The 21,549-nt window shown below is 47.8% G+C and overlaps 1 protein-coding gene across 3 annotated transcripts in view; it reads right to left on the reverse strand.

Moving 5' to 3' along the window:
* Positions 1 to 21,549, reverse strand: part of LOC147102809 (uncharacterized) — a 96,329-nt gene that overhangs the window by 11,776 nt on the left and 63,004 nt on the right. The window contains exon 1 of one of the 3 annotated variants that reach the window (XR_015073123.1): positions 8,860 to 8,944. The exons of 1 other annotated variant lie outside the window; for it this stretch is intronic. Coding sequence is in view for 1 of the 2 variants with exons in the window: in XM_085963644.1 (XP_085819770.1) it covers positions 9,877 to 9,941 (65 nt within the window). In the remaining variant the exon portion in view is untranslated. Of the gene's footprint in view, positions 1 to 8,859; positions 8,945 to 9,876; positions 9,942 to 21,549 lie in introns of those variants that run through there. One more of the 3 variants, XM_085963644.1, reaches the window with a different exon arrangement.

Consider the following 21,549-nt stretch of genomic DNA (forward strand, 5'->3'; position numbering starts at 1 on the left):
GGTGCAGGCTCGATGGGCCGAAATGGCCTCTATCTGCACTGTGGGGTTTCTGTGATTTCTGTGATCTGTGATCTGTGATCTCACAACTTGCACACAATGACAGCTTTTCAATTATGGCAGGCACATCACCCATACACATTGCTGCACACTCACTCACACACTTTCCTTGCTCTTCCAGGCCAAGGTGGCTCACAACAGGAGGGAGCGGGAGTGCACAGGCAGGGGACAAGCTGACACCCAACCACTGTCTGCGTTGGAGAATCGAGTGCTGCAGATTATTGGGCACCAGGAGGTGGACGCCATGGCCACCGGCGATGTTAACCCCCTTGGGGACAATGCTATGTTCATCCCTACTACTTCTTCTCACATCCCACTTCCCCCTTACCCCACAAGCGTTTCACACTTTCCAGCTAATCATGTTGCATGCATGCATTTCTCCCTTCCTGCCCCCTCCCCTTACCTTAACCCGACTCTTGTGCCTTTATGCTTTCAGATAATGAGCAAGCACCTGAGCAGCCTGTCCTTGAGGGCATGATAGAGAGCGAGGCGGGAGAAGAGGATGAGGAAGAACACACCGCGTCACTGCATGTCTCACCCGCAGGCACCAGCTCAGATACTGGCACTACGCGTTCTTTAGAGGTTAGTATAGTAGTGGGATCTGCACAGGGTGATGCACCAGGAACGAGCGGGCTTCAGCAAGACCAGGGGGAAAGGGTAGCTCTGGGGCCAGCTCCCCGGAGGACGAGATCGCGCACGAGTTCTGCTGCACAGGACTCAGATGAAGACCTCAATGGGGAGGCCTTTAGAAGAAGGGTGATGGGCATGCACACGGAGATCATAGGTGCAATGGCAAGGGTGCCAGAGAGCCTCTCGGCAATGGTAAGGAGCGTGGAGGAGTCCACCTCCAACATTGCACAAGGCTCTGCGCACACCATGGAGCCCATCATTTCCAGTCTGCAAAGGATGGTAGACTCCCAGAGAGACCGTGGCGACCCAGACCTGGTGCTGCGTGTGATGGGTGATCTGGCAGCTTCCATTGCAGCACAGGCAGAAGCGACACAACGTCTTAATGCGGTAATGCAGTCTATGCTTGGTGGCATTCAATCTCAGACTACTCTCATGCAGTCTCAGATTGATGCCACGCAAGCTTTGACTGCTGCCATCATGGCTGGGTCTACCACCGTCAAACGGGGCTTTCACGGTGCCACAGCAGGCCAGCAATCTGTGCTCCAACAGATTGCTAGGGATGCTGAGGTGCTGCCCCGGGGGAGTGGCAGTGAGTCAGTGGAGCAGGAACCTGCTGTCCTCTCTCAGGATGACAGCATTCCTGCTCCCACTATTGCCAATGCCCTTGTCGCTGCCTGTCATCTAGCCAGCCCAGACTGCTGCCGCCCATGCTGAGGTGGTGCAGTCTACAGCCGGGCCTTCCAGGTCCAGAGCTGGTCGAGGGCGTCCTGCAAGGCTATCTGAAGTCTCCCGCATGGACACTCAGCAGCCTTCCACCAGCCGTGCTGCAGCCACTGGGCCAACACTTCGTAAGAGCGCTAGAGTAGGCAAAGGCATAGTAACGCGAGGCACTAAGGGATTGCACAAGGGTGAATAGTAAATATTGTCGTTGTAAATATGTGTTCACTGATTATTGATAAATTTATTAATTCAATTTGGATTCTTTTGTGGTGTCTCTCATTTCAGCTGTGCGCAGTGATATGGCCTGCAACAGGGATGGAATGATGGGGATGTGGTGAGCAACAGGGATCTGGGGGTTTAATTGAATGGAACCGCAGTCTGATGAGGAGATCACGGACCATCCTTCCGGAAGGCCGATTGAGTAACTGTCTCCTCCCTCGTTCCTGTTCTTCCTCCTCCTCATCATCCTCCTCCTCCTGAGGTGGTCCCGCAAACCCTGCTGGCAAGGGCTGGGCCCTCATGATGGCCAAGTTGTGGAGCATGCAGCACACCACGACGAAATGGGACACCCGCTCAGCCAAGTACTGGAGGGCTTCTCCCGAGTGGTCAAGGCAGCGGAACCATTGCTTGGGCACCCCGATGGTCTGCTCAATGATGTTCCTAGTCACAGCATGGCTGTCATTATATGTGCAGGAGTGTTGTGGTTGTGGAGGGGAGTCATGAGCCAGGTGGAGAGTGGATAGCCCTTGTCTCCGCCCAGCCAGCCGCGAGCTTGATGTGGTGGCTGGAAGAGTGCTGGCACACTGGTCTGGTGCAGGATGAAGGCATCGTGGCTGCTGCCAGGATAGCGGGCATTGACATTGAGGATTTGCTGTCTGTGGTCGCACACCAACTGTACATTAAGTGAGTGGTAGCCTTTGCGGTTACGGAAGATCTCAGGATTGTTATGCGATGCCCGCAAAGCCACGTGGGTGCAGTCAATGGCGCCCTGCACCATGGGGCAGCCTGCTATCCTGGCAAAGCCACATGCACGCTCGTCCAGCTTCTCTCTGGTAATGGTGAAGGAAATGTAGTCTCTTCTCCTAGTGTAGAGAGCCTCTATGACCTCCTGGATGCAGTGATGGACGGCATACTGTGAGATGTTAACTATGTCTCCTGTTGCAGACTGGAAGGATCCGCTGGCAAAGAAATTGAGGGCGACGGTGACCTTGACTGCCACTGAGAGAGCTGTGGTCACCCAGATCTGAGGCTGGAGGTCTGGTTGCAGGAGGTGGCAGAGTTCTGTGACCACCTCCTTGGTGAAGTGGAGCCTTCTAATACACTGCTCCTTACTTAATTGGAGGTAGGAGAAGTGCTCTTGAAATACCCTCGGAGGGTTAGGCCTCCTGTTGAGAGCCCCGATGGCCCTCCTCCTCCCTCTGGCCACATGTCCCAGTCTTTCTCGCTGCCTGCACTCTCTCCGCCATAGATTCTGGAGGGCCAGGTCGGCTGCCAGTACAGCCCCCATTAATGTAAACAAGTGTAGCACTTTGATATTTTTTTAAGAATAAACGTAACTACTTTTTCGTTACAACATTCCTGATACAAAAGAACCTTTAAATGACTGATTTAAACTGTTGCACGATGTCAAACTGACAAGAAAGCACTGAAACTCCATTAACCTAACAGCTGCAACTCATTACTCATGATCCCTTTAAATAACGTCCCTGGAGCCAGCTTCCACCTGCTTGACGCCTCCGCTCCCTGTCGCTATCTGGTCGAGGCGCTAAGGTAGGTGACGAAAATCAATTGTGCAGATCACAGATGTCGCGATCTGCCTGGCGTTGACGTCCCCGGCGGTACCGTGTACCAGCGGCACAACGGGGGGCCCGGATTTGCCGTGCGTCGCTGGATTCGCCTCGCCCCGGCGCTAACAGGAGGTGCTACCCAACTGAATGTTCCCCCATGACGTATGTTTCAGTATTACTGCACTTCTAGGATTTGATTTCAGTCCATGAGGAATTTGCCTCCCTTAAATCAGGTGATCCAAGTTGTCAAAAATAGTGGCCGCGATTGTGCCGGCACTCGGAGGGCGGGTTCGGAGGCGGGTCCGCTGTTAAAATCGAAATGATTGACAGCGGGTTGAGAGCCCACACCGAACCCGCCTCCATGTAAGTTTCCAAAGTGTCGGGTCTGCGATTTCAGAACAGACCCGACAACAAGCAGTGGGGAGGCATTTAAGATAGTTAAATGCTTGTTAAGTGCTTGTTAACGACTATTTTGTCAGCCTATTTCTATTTTACCACATTTTTAACGGGGTTCACGTTGTTCGGAGATCACGCCAGGTAAGTATGTCGGGAGTTCCATCGAGCTGAATAGTTCACAGCTGCAACTGCAGTATAAAAGCTAACCTTTCACATCTGTTAACTTTCCATTATCAGAAGTTGCTTATTTCAGGATTTGGAAGACACATTTGATCTTTATTGAGGCTGTAAGTGTGTGCTGTAAACTCTATATCCACTGTCACCTCCTTGGAATAACCTCCCTCCCCATTGACGGATTGCTTCTAACATCTCATCCTCACCTGCCATATATAACAGCAGAATGGGAATGATTTATACTCTCTCACCCAGGTCCTCAGAATCTGACCACGATCAGCCACAGCAGCAGCAGAACCAGGCACACCAGCAGCACCAACAACAAGAGCAACAACCTTCTCCTCTGCCACCTGCTGCTGCACAGGGCAGAGGCCATCAGCGCAGGGCTGCACCGCACCGCAAGAGATACCCCCAACACAGGGTTTACAGGCAGAGGATGAGCTTCCTCAACATGACTGAGCAGCAGTGCCAAAGGAGGCTGAGACTTTTGCGACAGGTAGTCGCAGACATTTGCACAATGCTGGACCAAGACCTGCAACCCAGAGGAGCAGGTGGACACGCCTTACCGGTGGCTGTCAAAGTCAGCACCACCCTCAACTTCTCTGTGTCAGGCTCCTTCCAGTGATCAGCAGCAGACATTAGCGGCATCTCCCAGTTGGCCGCCCACAGATGCATCACGCAGGTCACCAATGCCCTCTTTAACAATCCACCAATTACATCCACTTTTCCACTGATGAAGTCAGTGTTACCGAGCCGGCACTCGGCTTTGTCAATCTGGCTGGCTTCCCACGGGTGCAGGGCGTCATCGATTGCACACATGTGGCCATCAGGGCACCCCATTAGAACACAGTAGTATTTGTCAACCGCAAGGACTTTCACTCCCTTAACGTGCAGCTGGTGCGCAACCATAGGAAGAACATCATGCATGTGTGCACCAAGTTCCCTGGCAGCTGCTGTGACTCTTACATCCTGCGCCAGTCCACTGTCCCTCAGCTCTTCACAACACCAAACTAACTTTCTGGCTGGCTCCTTGGAGACAAGGGCTATCCCCCTGAAGACATGGCTAATGACCCCTTTGTGGAGGCCATCAAACGAGTCTGAGGAGCATTATAATCAAAGTCACATTTCCACCAGAAGTGTCACAGAGCAAACAATAGGGTTGCTCAAAATGGGCTTCAGATGCCTGGCCAGATCTGGTGGAGCCCTTCAATACACACCAGCCAGGGTCTCGAGAATCATCGTTGTCTGCTGTGCCCTGCGCAACATCACACTGCAGTGAGGATTAGCGCTGCCTGAGGAACAAGGCACAGAGTGCACAGCCTCTTCAGGGGAGGAGGAGGATGAGGTTCAGCATGAGGAAGACCTGGAAGAGGCAGCTGGCCCAATGCGACCAGCATGTGGGAACATTGCTGCCTGTAACACCAGGGTTGGTCTAATCAATGCTAGATTCATCTAACTTTATGCAGCACAGACATGTGGCAGCCACATGCGCATGAAGGTTGGCATCACCCCACTTCAACACCATAGAGCATCTCTACAATGGACTGTGCATTCCTTGCACTGCCACCACCATTGCTGGACATAAAAGGCGCTCTTACCCTTCACTCTGCCACTTCCAATTGTGAGCACACATATGGCAACGAATGCAAACAATCAGAAAAAAGTAATTTATTACAACAAAGTAAAAGAACAGAAACTTAACATTCATTTATAGCAAATTACCCAAGTGACTACCCTTGTGACTATTTATGTGGGATCTTTCTCTTACACATGTATCTACGTGCTGCTACCCCTGTGGCTTCAGCAGAGGTGGAGGCAGCCTGCTCGTTTCCCTGCTGCGCCTGCTTAGACGCCTTTGGCGGTCGTCCTCTGGGTTTTGGAGCCTGTGAGGGCAGACTCGGCCATCGCTGTCCGGGGAGGTATCTGGGGCTCTGACCGAGGGGTTGGCAAGGGGGTGGAAGTTTGAGCGCTTGAAGAGGAGCCCCCACTCCCATGTCCCCGCCCACCATCATACCTGTCATGGGTCACCCACACTTCTCTACTAGCAAGTAGCTGGAGAGCACCTTGCTGCACATCAGTGGGGCCATGAGGACCCATCTCAGTACTGACATTCCTCATAACAAGGACGTCCATGAACCTTTGGTTTCTCTCATCAATAGATGCCCATCTATCCTCCATAGATGACCATCTATTTAGAAGTGTTACCATGTTCTCCTGAGTCTGGCGATTTATGTCCTCCATGGAGGTGGCCATCCTTTCCATGGCGGAACCTACAGTTGCCAGAGCGTGCGCCATGGTGGTGCTCATGTTTGAGATGGACTCCTCCACTCTCTGCACGCTCGCAGTCACTGTGGTTGCAAACCCTGTCAGAGCCTCCTACACCTGGTCCTGAAACTCCAGCACCGCTCTCTTTCTGGATGGCCCCCGAGGCTCAACGTCGACATGCAGCTCAGCAAAGCTAGAAGAGTCCTGCGGCCTCCGACAAGGAGTCTCCACTGTTGTCCCTGTCTCCACCATCTGATGTTGCTCACGTGTGACTTGTGATATACCAGGTGACAACACTACTCTATCTCGTATAGGGCCCACCGAGGTGTGCGTCTCTGCTCTGGTGCTGGGTGCGCTCATTTCTGCTGACGCTGCTCCCTCAGAGGCTGGAGGATCCTCTAAGGAGTGCTCCTGCTCTTCCTCCTGGACAGTGGGGGTGGGGGGGGGCTCTTGATGGTGCTGTGGGAGAGTAAAGACATGAGTTAGACATGTGATATGTAGATTGCAGACACATCCCATTATGCACATGATGAGCATTCAATTTCTCTTGACATCAGACCCCAAATGAGTCACTCATGAATGCCGAATAAGATGTATGGCAAATAATTCTGTCACCAGGTTGTTCTAATGAGCCCCTCTCTCTGTCCCCCACTTCAGGCTGCTCAACGACTCAGAGCTGGTGACCTCAGCCAATGATGGTGGTCCTCCTCCTGTTCTCTCCCTCTTCCTCTTATTGTGGACTCTCTTTTCCTGCAATGAGGGAAAGAAGAGAAGTTTGAGTGAGAGTGATGGAATGAGTGTAAAGAATGGAAGGGATAGATGTTTAGAGGGAGACTATGATGGAGTGGGGTGCCAATACCAAGTTGCCTCCTTTTGAGTTGTTAGTTCTTGTCATTGCATGATGGTGATTGTGAGGGGTGCATTGTAAGATGGGGATGTGATTCTGTACATAGGGAGAGAGGGATGGGTGATGGTGCAAGGGATGTTGGGGTGAGTAAGGATGTGTAGGAGTAGGGTTGGCAATGCAGAGTGATGGATATGTGATGACAGGCACAACAGAATGAAGTTAAGTGTGCTTTTATACTCACTTTTCCTGAACGCAGAAGATCATTAAACCTCTTCCTACATTACACCCAGCTGCGAGCAACCACAGACCTTGCATTGACCTCCTCAGCTATTTGCAGCCAGGCTGCCTTTGTCTGGTGAGGAGGTCTCCTCCTTCCATCTGCAGGGAATAGAACCTCCCTGCGTTCTCTGACTCCCTCCACAAGAACACGGAGGGAGCCATCGTTGAGTCGTGGCGCAGCCCTTTGTCTCTCTGCAGTCATTTTTCTCACAAGCAGCACTCAGGAGCATGAAATCACAAGTGAGAGCAAATGGAGACATGGCCCCTTTAAATATACCGGCAACAAACGCGTCATCAGATGATGTCACCAGACCCGCACCTTGTACTTGGGCTGGGTAACGTGCACGGCGGGCTCAACAAGTCCAATTAACATAAAATTGTTTTCCCAGGGCGGCTGGAGCTGGGAGCGGGACCTGGAGCCGGGAGCGGGACCTGGAGCCGGGGGCGGGACCGGGACCCGTCAACTACCTCTCCCGCTGCGATCCCATCTCCGCTGGCAAAATTCAGCCCAGTGATAAAAGGAAAGGTGACACTATAACATTTCAAAAGCAGCCAAACGGACTAAGTATTCCTTTTATGTACTGATACACAGTTCTTGTCTGGTATAATAAAATAGGGTAAAATAATTGCACACTGCTTTAAAAGGTTTATTCAACCTAAGTAAAAAAGAATACATAGTTTTGTTATTTTCCTATTATATGGTTCATCTTTTCAATAATAAAATTCTGAGTTTATGGAATTAACTGCTTCTTGCATTATTAAAAAAAGCAGACATGGCGGCTATTGAAAGACGGCCCAGGTAATAGTTTTTTCTTATTCCACAAGGGACCAAGTCAACCTCACAGGCAGAAATCTAATCATATTGTATGGTTTCCTACTCAGCATTCTTATATATATATATAAATATTATATGTCTATATATATATAGAAAGAGACAGATAGATCAGAGTAAACTATTTGGTGATATCACTATTTTAATGGTGGAAATGGAATATTTATTTTCAGTTGCGGGATCACACGAGTATTATAAAGACTTCCAACTCTGTAGGGAACAGAAATAAAGAGAGTGGTAGCTGTTTGCAGCGCCAAACAAGAGGATTGATCCAGTAGAGAAAAAGGTATGGGCTAAACGGCCTTGCCATGTTTCTTGTCTTTTGTGCAGTGATGAATGTGCTTTACTATATTTAAACAATGCACGTATTTTCTGTCATATCTCTACTGAGGTTTTTGTAAGCTTTTAATGCTAATGCAGCACATTCCAAAGGTTTGTTATAACTCTTTCCTAAATTCCCAATGCTTTTCCCCACTTTACAAATTTCTGTCCATTGTTTTTTACACAAATTTTCCCTGTATATTATTATCCATCTGTGAGACTTTTTTTTGTTCTGTAATTTTTTTCCCTTATCCCTCTTTGACTGAAAATGGAACTGGGGGTACTGGCATGGATACCATCAGCTCTTTGGTATCTTAAGTGGCAAGTCCTCATGTGTGAGCCAAAACAGCGAGTTTCGTAAGTGTTCAACTGTGCTTTATAAGCTAGGGATCAGTTTTAGCTCTGTCAGTCAGAAAATTATGGGTTCAAACCCCACTTCAAGAAACAATGAGCACATAATCTAGGTGCCACTCAACTGCAGTACTGAGGGTGTGCTGCAGAGTTAGAGGTGCTGTCTTTGATTGAGATATTAAATTGAGGCCTAACCTGACCTGTGGTTGTAAAAGACCTCGTGGTAGTATTCGAAAAAGAGCAGCGGAGTTCTCCCAGTGTCCTGGCCAACATTTATCCCTCAACCAACCTGAAACAAATGATTTGGTCATTTATTTCATTGCTGTTTATGGGACCTTGCTTCATGCAAAATGATCTACAGTATTTGTTTACTTACATTACGACAGTGACTACACTTTAAAAGTAAAAGTGCTTTGGAACATCCTGAGGATGTGAAAGGTCTTATGTAAAATGTAAGTTAATTAATGGGGAACGCACAGCCAAAACCAACCCTGTCCTGACCCAACATTCGCACACACGCACCCACCTCCATCTGGGGTCACTGGAAAGTAATCAGCAGCAGAAACGAGATGATTGTTCCGCTGCCTAGTCTGGGGACCCTGAGGCCAATTGTACCAACTCACTTTTACCCTTGTGCAAATGGTTGAATTCAGCACTCTGTCTGGGGCCTTCCCGGTTTATACGAATCAATGCTGCCCTATGCAATTGATTTTGTTACTGAGCCATCTCAACCTCAATATTATTGAGGTTAAGTGTTCATTAACCCACCTAAATAAGATCGCACCTACAAAAAAAAATCTTACCTTATGTTCACCACACCCATTAGGGATGGGCAATAAATGCTGGCCTTGCCAGTGACACCCACATCCCATGAACGAATAAACAAAGATCTGCAGAATAATGACGTTTCCTGCTCCCCACAATTGTTTGTCTGATGTGAAACATTGGTTCTTGCAAAAGGCCATTTCAATTGAAGGTAGGTGCGTAATTTTTTGGTTTCCTTTAGCCTAATTGGAAGATCAACAAAATTATATCTAACTACTAAAGGGCAATCTATAACTATCATTTTTTCACAAGAATACAAAAAACTGCTGCTTTGCTTCTCCCATGTTTATCATGTTAATACATATAAAATTGAGCATTAACCTTTGGATTCTTTCAAAAATGCTGACAATTATGGAAGGCCCCTTAGTTGTTTCATTGAATAAATGGCTTACCTTGAATCTTTTTGAAGGTTATTTCGGCATGGAACTCTGATTTGGTTGCTTGTTTGCTTGTGAAACTGAATATGACAGCAACAAGAATGCACGGTATTACAAAATTGAATTACAGATCTGTACAAACCGATTTAATGGGGGGAGAAATTCAACTCATGGCCGCCCGTTTCTCCGGTGTAAAATCAGCATTAGACCTCCAGACGTCATATTGGCTTGGGTGACTTTTAGTCATCCAGTCCACTCGCCTGAAACAGGCGTTAGGCTCCTTAACTATGCAAATTGGGGCACTACGCCGGTTGTAGGACTCCAAATGCGAATGTCAGGCTACAAATGAGCGGTATGCGCGCTGCGCACACTCTAACTCATTGTACCAGGCGTTGAGCCGTCTAACCAGCAATCCTTAAAGGGACACCGGAAACAGCTCAACAGGACCAGGAAATTTTCCGTTTTATTTTTGTGGGCCCAGAGAGGCAGGAGGAGTGCTCCTCCAAGCCCCGCAAATAAACGCCGGTTTGCCAGTCGGTTCAGTGTAATAACTAGCATGATTGCCCATCCTCCCTGACTGGCGAGCTGTACCAGGTCGCTGGTGGCATTTAAATGAGGCCCGAAGCCGACTTTAGCGCGGGTGGCACAGAGCACTTGATCTGCCGACTTTTCGCCCGCTTTGGTGCCAGCCCAATTTCTTCCTCCAATGTCCTTTAATTTATATGAACCTCGGAAGAAAAAGTAGCATTTTGGTGTTGCAATGTGTACAAGATCTTGTAATGCAGCTAATGAATAGGTTTGCATCTATTCTTAGCAAAATATCATTTTGAAATTTTAGGATGTTGACTTCTAATCGTCTGTTAAGATATCCTTTGTATTTTCTTTCTTACCCACATGAATAAAACAAATGAAACACACAGACACGCACACACACAACTTAGGCTGTGGCTAGGTGTATCGCGTTTTTAAATAACATTTACTGCTACCTATAACTTCATTTAAAAAAGCTAATTAAAACTATGCATTACTGAAAAATTGTCTGTATTGCAACTTATTGGACTCCTTATTCTTTATTTTTTTTAATTAACATTTATCCCTGTTCCTGATTGCTTGTTAGAAAGCCCTACTGGAAATCTGCGTATGTGGGTGTTAAGTGAAGGTTCAGATTGGATAGCCCTCCCGCCATGATCAAATAGTATGCAACACTCATGCCAAGGGTACATACATGAATAATGGCAACGGTATAGAATAACAGAAGGTGCAGGCACCTTTGGGAATCGTGCCTGAACAATGGCACCTTCAGGAGAGAGCAGAGGGGAGAAAACTAGCAAGAAAAACAAACACTATGCACATTATTGTATTTGTCCATCGTTTGACATGTTTTGTGCAGAAAAGTTCCAAATAAAAGTATTTTTCAGAAGAAAGTATATTTTGTTGCAAGAAAGAATTGATGCAATTTTGAATTTGGCGAGTTAGAAATCATTAATACCGTCTGGAAAATATAATATTGAACCAACAGAATTAGTCCATAAAATGATATATACTACAGGTAGACTATCCTTTATCCGAACTTCCGAAAACCGAAAACCTCTAAAAACCGAAAGTTTTTTTGTTCAGCGTAAGTCGTGCGCACGACATGACCAGAGTGGCGCACGACATGACCAGAGTGGCGCACGACTTACGCTGAGCAGGGCAGAGGGTCACAGAGTTCCCTCCTGGGTAGGAGATTGCAGGCCGAGCCGGGCAGTGTGAAGGAGGTACCGGGAGAGTGAACCCAACAATACAGCGGCCCGTCCGATAGCTGCAGCGGCCCGTCCGACATTCTTTTCTCACCCCCCCCCCACCCCCCCCCCCCAATCCGACCCGCGGCCCATCCGATATTCTTTTCTCCCGACCCGACCCGAACCGCGGCCCGTCCGATATTCTTTTCTCCCCCCCCCCGACCCCGACCTCCCGACCCCGACCACCCCCCGACCCGAACGTCCGATATTCTTTTCTCCCCCCCGACCCCGACCCCCCCGACCCCGACCCCCCCCGACCTGAACCGCGGCCCGTCCGATATTCTTTTCTCCCCCTCCACCCGCCCTGATTTGCGGGCCAGCTTAGTAGGAGTCAGCCGATATCCGGCTTTCCAGAGAAGCAGGAAGGGGAATGAGGCACGGAACAGTCGCAAGAGGTAGCCTGAACTTTTACAATTTATATTAAATACAAATTTCCCAGTCTTATAATAATACCTTCTGAAATCTGAAAAATTCCGAAAACCGAAACTCAGCTGGTCCCAAGGCTTTCGGATAAGGGATAGTGTACCTGTACTAGATACTCATATGAAAATATTTTGGTGTATACATTCTAATGTCAGAATATATACTAAAATAAAACTATAATATTGTACCTCCAATCTCATAGGGAAATAGTCTGTAATTTCAAACTGCAAGCTAAGCCGTGCAACCAAGTCACTATGGACATCAGATATTTTGAATAAAATAAGTTTACGCAATGTACAATTTCTAAGGTAATATATTTTGGAATGGGCTGTGAAGCTACCTAAAGAGCAATGGATTTGAGAAGTCAATGACCACAGAAGGGCATTGAATTGGATAGAATAAACAAGCTCAAGAGGGAACTAGATATATTTCTGGAGAAAGAAATAATTAAGCATTAAGGTGGGAAGATGGGTGGGGGTGTGAGTGTGTATATATGTGGGGGAGGGGGGGATTAATGTGTCAAAAAGGAACAGGCCTAATATCCTTGTCCTAAAAAATGTTATATTCTTGTGCAGTTTTTTTGCACTTTCAGCTTAATGTATATGTTACCCAAATAGCTGTGTTAGATATGCACCCACGAGCTCCAAAACAATTCAGAAAACCAAATGTATTTATAGTGCATAACAGACTACTCTGTGCTGCTTAGAAAACACAGACCAGAAAGTGTTAAAGTCAGTACGTTAGACTGCAGCGGGGCTGATGTGAACATCTGTGGTGTGTACGAGAAAGAAAAAATGCTGGTTCAAATTAAACCTAACCAAAATGATACAATTGTGCTTAAAACTGTGGTATCGTTGCCCAGTAATCTGTTTGTCATATTCAGGTCAATCTCATAATTTGAAAAGCAACTACCTAGTGATCTCTATGAACTTGATTTGATTTGGCAAGGGGCCACCTATAGATTACTACAATCAAATATATAGAATGTTTCTTAAAAAACAGCCTGAATAAATTTCCACTTATTTCAGTGTTGACGCAGAGCTTTTTACATATTATATTTGTGTGTGTTGTGTTTATAAGCAGTAATTAATGTACGTGTGCACTGTCTTGTCAAATAGAGGATTGGCTAGATGATTAAAGGATGAGACCAAAAATCATATTTGTCAGTTTTCCAGTCCAGCTTCACTCTAGCAACGGTACACACATCCTGTATTGGTATTCCCTCACACCTTAAGTGTGTATTTTTAATAAATATTTTTAATCTTGTTTATCTGATACTTTGCTATTTATACTCCTTCTCCAATCTGTGGATGAATTATCCGCAACAGATTTAGTTAAACACTGAATATAACGTGCCGAGACCAGTGAGTAATGGGGAATTTGCTCAGTGTAGATCATTTGTCATTAGGCACAGCAATCAGTAACTAAATTAGACAAGACCAAGTTGTCTAATACTGGAAACAGACTTTGCAATGTTGTTAAGGTATTCGACCTAATCAGAAGTACAGCGATGCCAGACAATCAGAATTTACCAAGGATCGCTGTCTAAAGTGAGAAATGTCTACATGGTGGGGAGAGAGAGAGAGAGAGAGAGAGAAAAGATATAGAAAGTTACAACAACACCTTGCATTTATATAGCGCCTTTAATGTAGTAAAACGTCCCAAGGCGCTTCACAGGAGCGTTATCAAACAAAATTTGACAACATTTAAGTGAAATTCGTCTGCTCTTAACCTGTTGCATAATCAAGATAATTTGGTAAATTTATCTGCTGGGTATCAGTCTGGGATTATTTTATAGAGAGACAAGAACCACTAATACTCAAGGTTTCACGTTATTATATATTACAACATTAATCTGACACCATTAGCCCAAGAGTAACAACAATGCCAGTTGTCAGAATGGACACCAGCAGTTTTGAAGGAGGCACAGTTCAACAGAATAATGTGATTATTGAGATAGTGGTGTCAATGGTGATGTTACAGATTTATTCCTTCAGTGAGGATGTCGTCACACCTCAACTGATTGGAATGTCCTGGCCATCAATGTCAACCATGACAACTGCCATCAAGGACAAAACGCCTTCCACAGATTGCAACAGTAAATCAGACTTAAATTTTTATTGTTCAAAATAGCACTATTGTATTTATTGTTGAAAATAACATTACTTTTTAAAATGGATTACTTAAGCATCAGATGACAATAGACCAGCCTTGTGGTTTATGAAATCATGTGAACTCCTCAATGAAGAGTTGTAATCACTCCCACATACTATTCTGATTGTCAAGGTTATTACCTCTACTTTAATTCTAAGTGACATTAATTGTTTGTGTGCTTTGATTCTAAAATAATAGAATGAGAAAGAAAATTAATGAAAATGTTCTACGTAGAAAAATGAAAATGAAATTATTAAACTGCAACAGTCAGAATGGTCTGTGTGTGGCTAATAGTTGTCTAAGTGGAATGTGTCGCCCTACAGACTGTATGTTCTATGGGCTAGAAATTCGGTACCTTAGTGCCTCCCGTTAGCGCCTCCAGGGGCACTAACGGGGCGCTAACAATTTACTGCCCGGGCACGGCAATGTGAGCGCTGCTGGTGAAATTCACCTGGTGGTTTGCGGTGGCGCTAACCACTATCGTCACTCCCATATGCAGCCGGAGATCGTGACGTCATCCGATGGTGCATCGCCCTGGTAGCGCCCCGGACCGGAAATTCATTCTCGGCCCCTGCCTCAGCACCTACCGTTAGGAAGGACAGGTAGAGGAGGCAGTTTGCAGTTGGCTGAGAGCTGGAGGAGCGATATTTAAAGGCGTGAACTTCCGTTTTTTTTTCAGTCGGCAAACAATGCTGCCTTGTCAGTTTGACAGAAGCAGACAGGCATTTTGACCCATTTGAGGTTTTCCTACTTGAAGGAGTTTTGCTCCTGAGAAAATTTTATCAGTTTCATTTGTCTTACGTTTGATACTGCAACATTTCCAACACTTAATGGGGGCTGTACTGGCACTGGACCTCGCCCTCCAGCTTCACTGTCAGAGGCAGCGGAGGCAGAGAGAAAGATTGGAAAACATGGCCAGAGGGAGGAGGGCCAACAGGGCTCTCAACAGGAGGCCTTACCCTCCCAGGGTATTCCGGGAGCAGTTCTCCTACATTCATCAGTCAGAGGAGCAGTGCCTTAGAAGGCTCCGCTTCCACAAGGAGGTGGTCACAGAGCTCTGCCACCTCCTGCAGCCAGACCTCCAGCCTCAGATCAGGACCAGGACGTCTCTCTCAGTGGCAGTGAAGGTCACAGTCGTTCTCAATTTCTATGCCAGCGGCTCCTTCCAGGTAGGGGATATTGCAAACATTTCGCAGTTCGCCATCCATTGCTGCATCTGGGAGGTGACAGATGCTCGCTACTGAAGGAGAAGGGAGAACATTTCATTCCTCATTCCTCATGACCAGGGAGAAACAGGATGAACACTTATGTGGCTTTGCAAGGATAGCAGGCTTCCCCATGGTTCAGGGCACCATTGACTGCACCCACGTGGCATTGCGGGCACCTCATCACAATGCAGAAGTGTTCCGTAACCACAAAGGCTACCACTCTCTGAACGATCAGTTGGTGTGTGACCACAGTCAGCGCATCCTCGCCGTCAATGCCCTCTATCCTGGCAGCAGCCACGATGCATTCATCCTGCGACAGACTGGAGTTCCAGCACTGTTCTACCCACCACATGAAGCTCATGGCTGGCTGCTCGGAGACAAGGGTTATCCACTCGCCACCTGGCTGATGACACCCCTCCGCAAACCCAACACTCCTGCTCAACACACATACAATGAGAACCATAGCGCCACCAGGAACCTGATCGAACAGACTATCGGGGTGCTAAAGCAATGGTTTTGCTGCCTTTACCACTCTGGAGGAGCCCTGCAGTACTCCCCTGATCGAGTCTCCCTTTTCATTGTTGTGTGCTGTATGCTGCACAACCTGGCCATTCTGAGGGCCCAGCCATTGCCACCAGGAGGGAGGCACTCAATCTTGCTTCTGTAAGGGCCGTTCGTGATTGCCTCATTACACAGCGCTTCCAGTAAATGAGATAGCACATGGCCTTTGCGCAGCACAACCATATCATTACAGCCAGCCCCTATCACCGGGTAAAGGTCAAATGAGAAACATCACAAAATGTGCTACATCGAAATAAAAATGTATTCTTGCGCACAACTCTCTCTTATGAAACACAACCAATAATAAATAAACACAACAATTTATCAACAAACACAACTATTTGTAACCAAACTCAACAATATATTTACAAACACATCAAATTATTTACACACACTCCCCCCATTTGCTAATACCGTATTATTCACTCGCCCTTCCTCAATGATTTCCCTCCCCTTTGGAATTCCCCCCTCCCAACCCTACTGCTCCTCCGTAATGTGGCCCCACTGGCTGCAGCAAGGCTGGTGGAAGGCTGTTGAGTCTGGGAGCCAGAGACTGCAGATGGCCTTCCAGGATGCCCTCGGCCAGTTCTGGGCCTGGAAGGCCCGGCTGCAGACTGCACCAATTCAGCATGTGCGGCAGCAGTCTGGGCTGGCTGGGTTACAGGCTGCGGCAAGTGCAATGGCGGAGTGGCAGTGGTGGGAGCAGGAATGCTGTCATCCTGAGAGAGGACAGCACCTTCCTGCTCGACCGACACACTGCCACTCCCCCAGGGCAGAACCTCAGCATCCGAAGCAATCTGCTCAAGCACAGATCGCTTGGCCTGCTGCGGCACCGTGAGATCCCTGGTGAACTGTGGGTGACCCAACGATGATGGCAGCAGTCAACGCTTGCGTGGCATCAATCTGAGACTGCATGAGAACAGTCTGACATTGGATGGTACCAACCACTGGCCCCATTACAGCACTAACCCGTTGCGTTGCCTCGGCCTGTGCTGCAATAGCTGCTGCCACCTCACCCATGACATTCAGCATGAGGTCTGGATCCCCACAATCTCTCTGCGAGGCAACCATACTTTGCAAACTGCCAAGGATGGGCTCGATGGTTTGCACAGAGATGAGTGCAATACTGGAGGTGGACTCCTCCATGCTCTCAGGCACCCTTGCCATTGCACCCATGAGCTCAGTGTAGATGCTCATCGCCTCCACCTCGAAGTTCATATCTGAGTCCTGTGCAGCAGAACTCGTGCGCGCACTCACCCTCCGGGGAGATGGCCCCCGAGCTTCCCTTTCCCCGTGGCATTGCTGCAGCTTCACCCACATCAAACCCATTTCCTCTGCTCCCCTCCAGCGACCACGTCGCCCCATTGTCAGACCTCTCGCCCTCGGGAGACACAAGCAGTGAGGCTCTGGCTTGTTGTTCCTCCTCCTCTCCGGCGTCGCTGCCACTGGGAGGCTGAGGGACTGGGAGGCTGATGGCTGATTATCTGAAAGCACAAAGGCACAAGAGTGTGTTTAACGTCAGGGGAGGGGGGCAGGAAGGGAGCAAGGAATGGAGTCAGTATAATTAGATGGAAAGTGGGAAGGGCTTGTGATGTGAGGGGGAAATGGGACGAGAGAAGAGGGAGTGGTGATGAACATACCGCTGTTGTCCCCAAAGGGGTCGATGTCTCCCACTGCCGCTGCACCCACGACCTGGGCCTCAATGATGCTGCGCACTCACTCCTCCAGGTCTATAAGGGGGTGCAGCTCCGCCTGACCTCCCGTGCGTTGCTGCTCCCTTCTGTTATGAGCAAGCTTGGCCAGCAAGAAAAAGGACAGTGTGTGAGGGAGTGTGCAGCCATGTGTTTGGCAGGTGTACCTACCATAGTTGAATAGCTGTTAATGTGTGCAAGGTGTGAGATGGGGATGTGACCTTTAGTAGGTGGGCATAGTTGGTGGGTGAGTGTTGAGGATGTGGCGGTTTACACTGTCTGTGCACAGAGTGAGGTTGAGATGGTGGAATGTAGAGGTTCTTGAAGCATGTTCTCACCCTGACCACCCGAGTGAGGTCGTTGAACTCCTTGCGGCACTGAGTTAGAGTCCTGTGGACAACACTTCAGGCCGAGACGTACTGGGCGACCTCCCTCCACATCCTCCTGAAGTCCTGCAGCAATGGGCTCCTGCCAGTCACTGCCCGTCGGCTTTCCACGGCCGCTACCAGAGCCTCCAAAGCCTGGTCGCTGAACCGGCGAGCTCTCTCCCTGGGCCTCTGATCAGCCGTGAGATCCTTCAAGCATGGTTTGCAGCTCCTTGCAGGCCCAGTTCACAAGCAGCAATGATCAGAGTGAGGCTGTGCAGCATGAATGAACCTCCCCTTTCAGAACTGGAAGGCGCCAGTCTGTCTGAGTACTTGGAATTGACAGCGCCAGACCTTGAGTAGCGCTCTGCGATTGCGCCTCGCTTTCCAACGTTAGCGCCCTAAGAGGAGTGTGTAGCCTTTGATTTAGCACTCCACTTCCCTCTTGGGGCGATAAAACTGAATCTCGCAGTCGCCGGCGCTAATTAGCGCCGGGCACTAAAGTTAGCGCCCAGGCGATGTTAGCGCCCCAAAATGTCGATACCGAATTTTCCCTCTCATGTTTAATTTAGATACTGAGACCTGTAAGCATCAGTAGATCTTAAGGTGATTTTTTTGGGTTGTTGCAGGTTGGAAAAATCAGAAAAAATAGACTGGAGTTTGCTCCCATGTGGTTTTATATGAAATTGCAAAGCTTATATTGGTCTCACTGATTTTCAAAAGACTTTTGATCTAGTGCCTTATATGGCCCTCATGAAGAAGGTGGAAGTTATGACAGTGCCTTACCAAATCTTGCATGTCAGCAGAGATGTGTAGTCCTGCTCCAATATCTGTGTAAGGGTAGATGAGAAACTCACTGAACATGCATTTCTCTTGAAAGAGGCCTGAGGAAATGTTGTGTACTGTCACCAGTCGATTTGATTTCTTCAATAATGAAGTACTGAGTGGCATTGTAAGGGATGCACTTCGAGTGTCGGTTCTGGTGGTCATTTTCATACATTATATTGTGTTGTTTGTGGACTCACTTGGGATTCCAGCATGCTCTAACCATAAGTTGAATAATTGGTTGATCACCTGGTTATAGTGATGGGTACCCACAAGTGTGATATTATGGCTGTGATGGCTTAACAGGGGATCTTGAAGATATTGATTGGATGATAGAAGGGTATTTATTTAAATTGTTGATATACACCTGGGTATCTGGAAGTCATAATGGATACCAGCTTCAGTCCTTTGGGATTGTGCAAGAAGGGGTAAAGGTCATTTTGGTCTTTGTTTTTATGATGTCATTGAAAAACGATGACAGTGTTTTTTAAGCTTCTGTTATTTAGGATAAATGCCCAAACTGCTTTCGTTTATGCTTCAGAACTCCAATATATCCAACAGAAGGGTTTGTTCCAGCCCATGTGTGAGATCAAGATCCAAGCTGTGAGGTAGGATTGTGGCAAAAAAGGGAAGTGGTTGCAAAGAGGGAGGGCTCTAACCTACACCAAGCTGCCACTGAAACATCTGAAGGGGTTGGGGGGGTGGGGTGTCAGCCTAATGGAGGGCACACCACTTTGCCAAAGCAGCTCATGACAGGACCTGGATTTAGCAGCTGGTAAGCAGATGGTTAGGCAGGCTACAGTAGTGTTGTGGCTATGGTAGCAGACTTTCAAATCCCATCATGTTGAGTTGTGAAATTGATTTCAATAAATCTGCTCATTTGTGAGCGAGCACCAGAAAAATTGAAAGCTGCAGTATTGTTTAAACAACCCAACCCAGTTCACACTGCCACCCATTCCCTAATCTGGCCGACACGTGACTCCTGTCTTACACTGTGTGAGACCCAGTTGGAAAAGCAATGGTTACAGTTCAAGAAGAAGGTTCATCATCACCTTCTTGGGTGAAGATGAGCTTTCTTCTAGTATCTTAACGATTGTTTTTACAACTAGGGATGGGCAATAAATGTGCGCCAGCATCACCCACATCCCGAGAACAAATCAATAAAAAATATGGACTTGCATTTTTAAAAATTCATTCATGGGATGTGGGCATCGCTGGTAAGGCCAGCATTTATTGCCCATCCCTAGTTGCTCTTGAGAAGGTGGTGAGCCATGGTGCAGTCCGTGTGGTGAAGGTACTCCCACAATGCTGTTAGGGAGGGAGTTCCAGGATTTTGATCCAGCGACAATGAAGGATCAGCGATATACTTCCAAGTCTGGATGGTGCGTGACTTGGAGGGGAACTTGCTGGTGCTGGTGTTCCCATGCGCCTGCTGCCCTTGTCCTTCTAGGTGGTAGAGGTCGCAGGTTTGGGAGGTGCTGCCAAAGAAGCCTTGGCGAGTTGCTGCAGTGTATCTTGTAGATGGTGCACACTGCAGCCACGGTATGCTGGTGGTGGAGGAAGTGAATGTTTAAGGTGGTGGATGGGGTGCCAATTAAGTGGGCTGCTTTGTCCTGGATGGTGTTGAGCTTCTTGAGTGTTGTTGAAGCTGCACTCATCCAGGCAAGTGGACAGTATTCCATCACACTCCTGAGTTGTGCCTTGTAGATGGTGGAAACACTTTGGGCAACAGGAGGTGAGTCACTCGCCGCTTAATACCCAGCCTCTGACCCGCTCTTGTAGCCACAGTATTTATGTGGCTGGTCCAGTTAAGTTTCTGGTCAGTGGTAACCCCCAGGATGTCGATGGTGGGGGATTCGATAATTTATAGGTCACTGGAATGGTGCAAGCTGCCCTGTGTCCCTGTGCCCTGGTCCATCCACTACACTAATGACAAATGTGTGTCACGCAGCAGATGAAGAAACTCTGAGACTTGGGATGACGGTTGCTGGATATGAGATCTCATGCTATATTCATGATGATGCCTGCCATGATATTGGTTGCAGAGCAGTTTCTGAAGCTTCAAACCTCCAATCTGGTGGAACCGATGATGTTGTACGGTGTGTGTGTTCATGCTGTGGTCAAGAGGATAGTGCCAATACACTCAAATTTTATGAGTTGTGCTGCTCACCAAGCTGCTTGTGAAGAACTCCTGCTGCCCACCTTATGAAGGCTCAAGCCCATGCTTTTCAGTTGTCTAGCAACCAACAAATGACTATTTTCCTTGGTGGTAGGGAGGTAATCAGAGTCTCTCTGAGGTCAAGATGACACAACTGGAAATTCAAAACCATGTCCGTGCTCCGTGGTAGACGGGATAATCCAATACCTGAACTGGGCTGATCCACTGTACTCCAGAGAACCATTGGTAATTGAACAGTAAGATTATCTCAATGGACGCTGGATGGATAGACCTGTCACTGGAGGGGCTGGGATTCTTTCTACTCAGTTTCAGATAATCCGGCAAGCCAGTGCCATAATGATAGGATCGTAATCCATGTGGTTTTATCTGGTTAAACTCCAGCAATAATCTTGTGCACACTGTGGCTCCCTAAGCGATTGGTCTGCCAACCTGCACTTAATCTCTCTGGTCTTCAGTAAGTGGGATGTGTTCTAATACGGAGAAACTGTGGACTCCACAATG

Source organism: Somniosus microcephalus, chromosome 21 (genome assembly GCF_052327205.1).
Source record: "Somniosus microcephalus isolate GS21.2 chromosome 21, FLI_Smic_1.0, whole genome shotgun sequence".
Taxonomy (NCBI): Eukaryota; Metazoa; Chordata; class Chondrichthyes; order Squaliformes; family Somniosidae; genus Somniosus; species Somniosus microcephalus.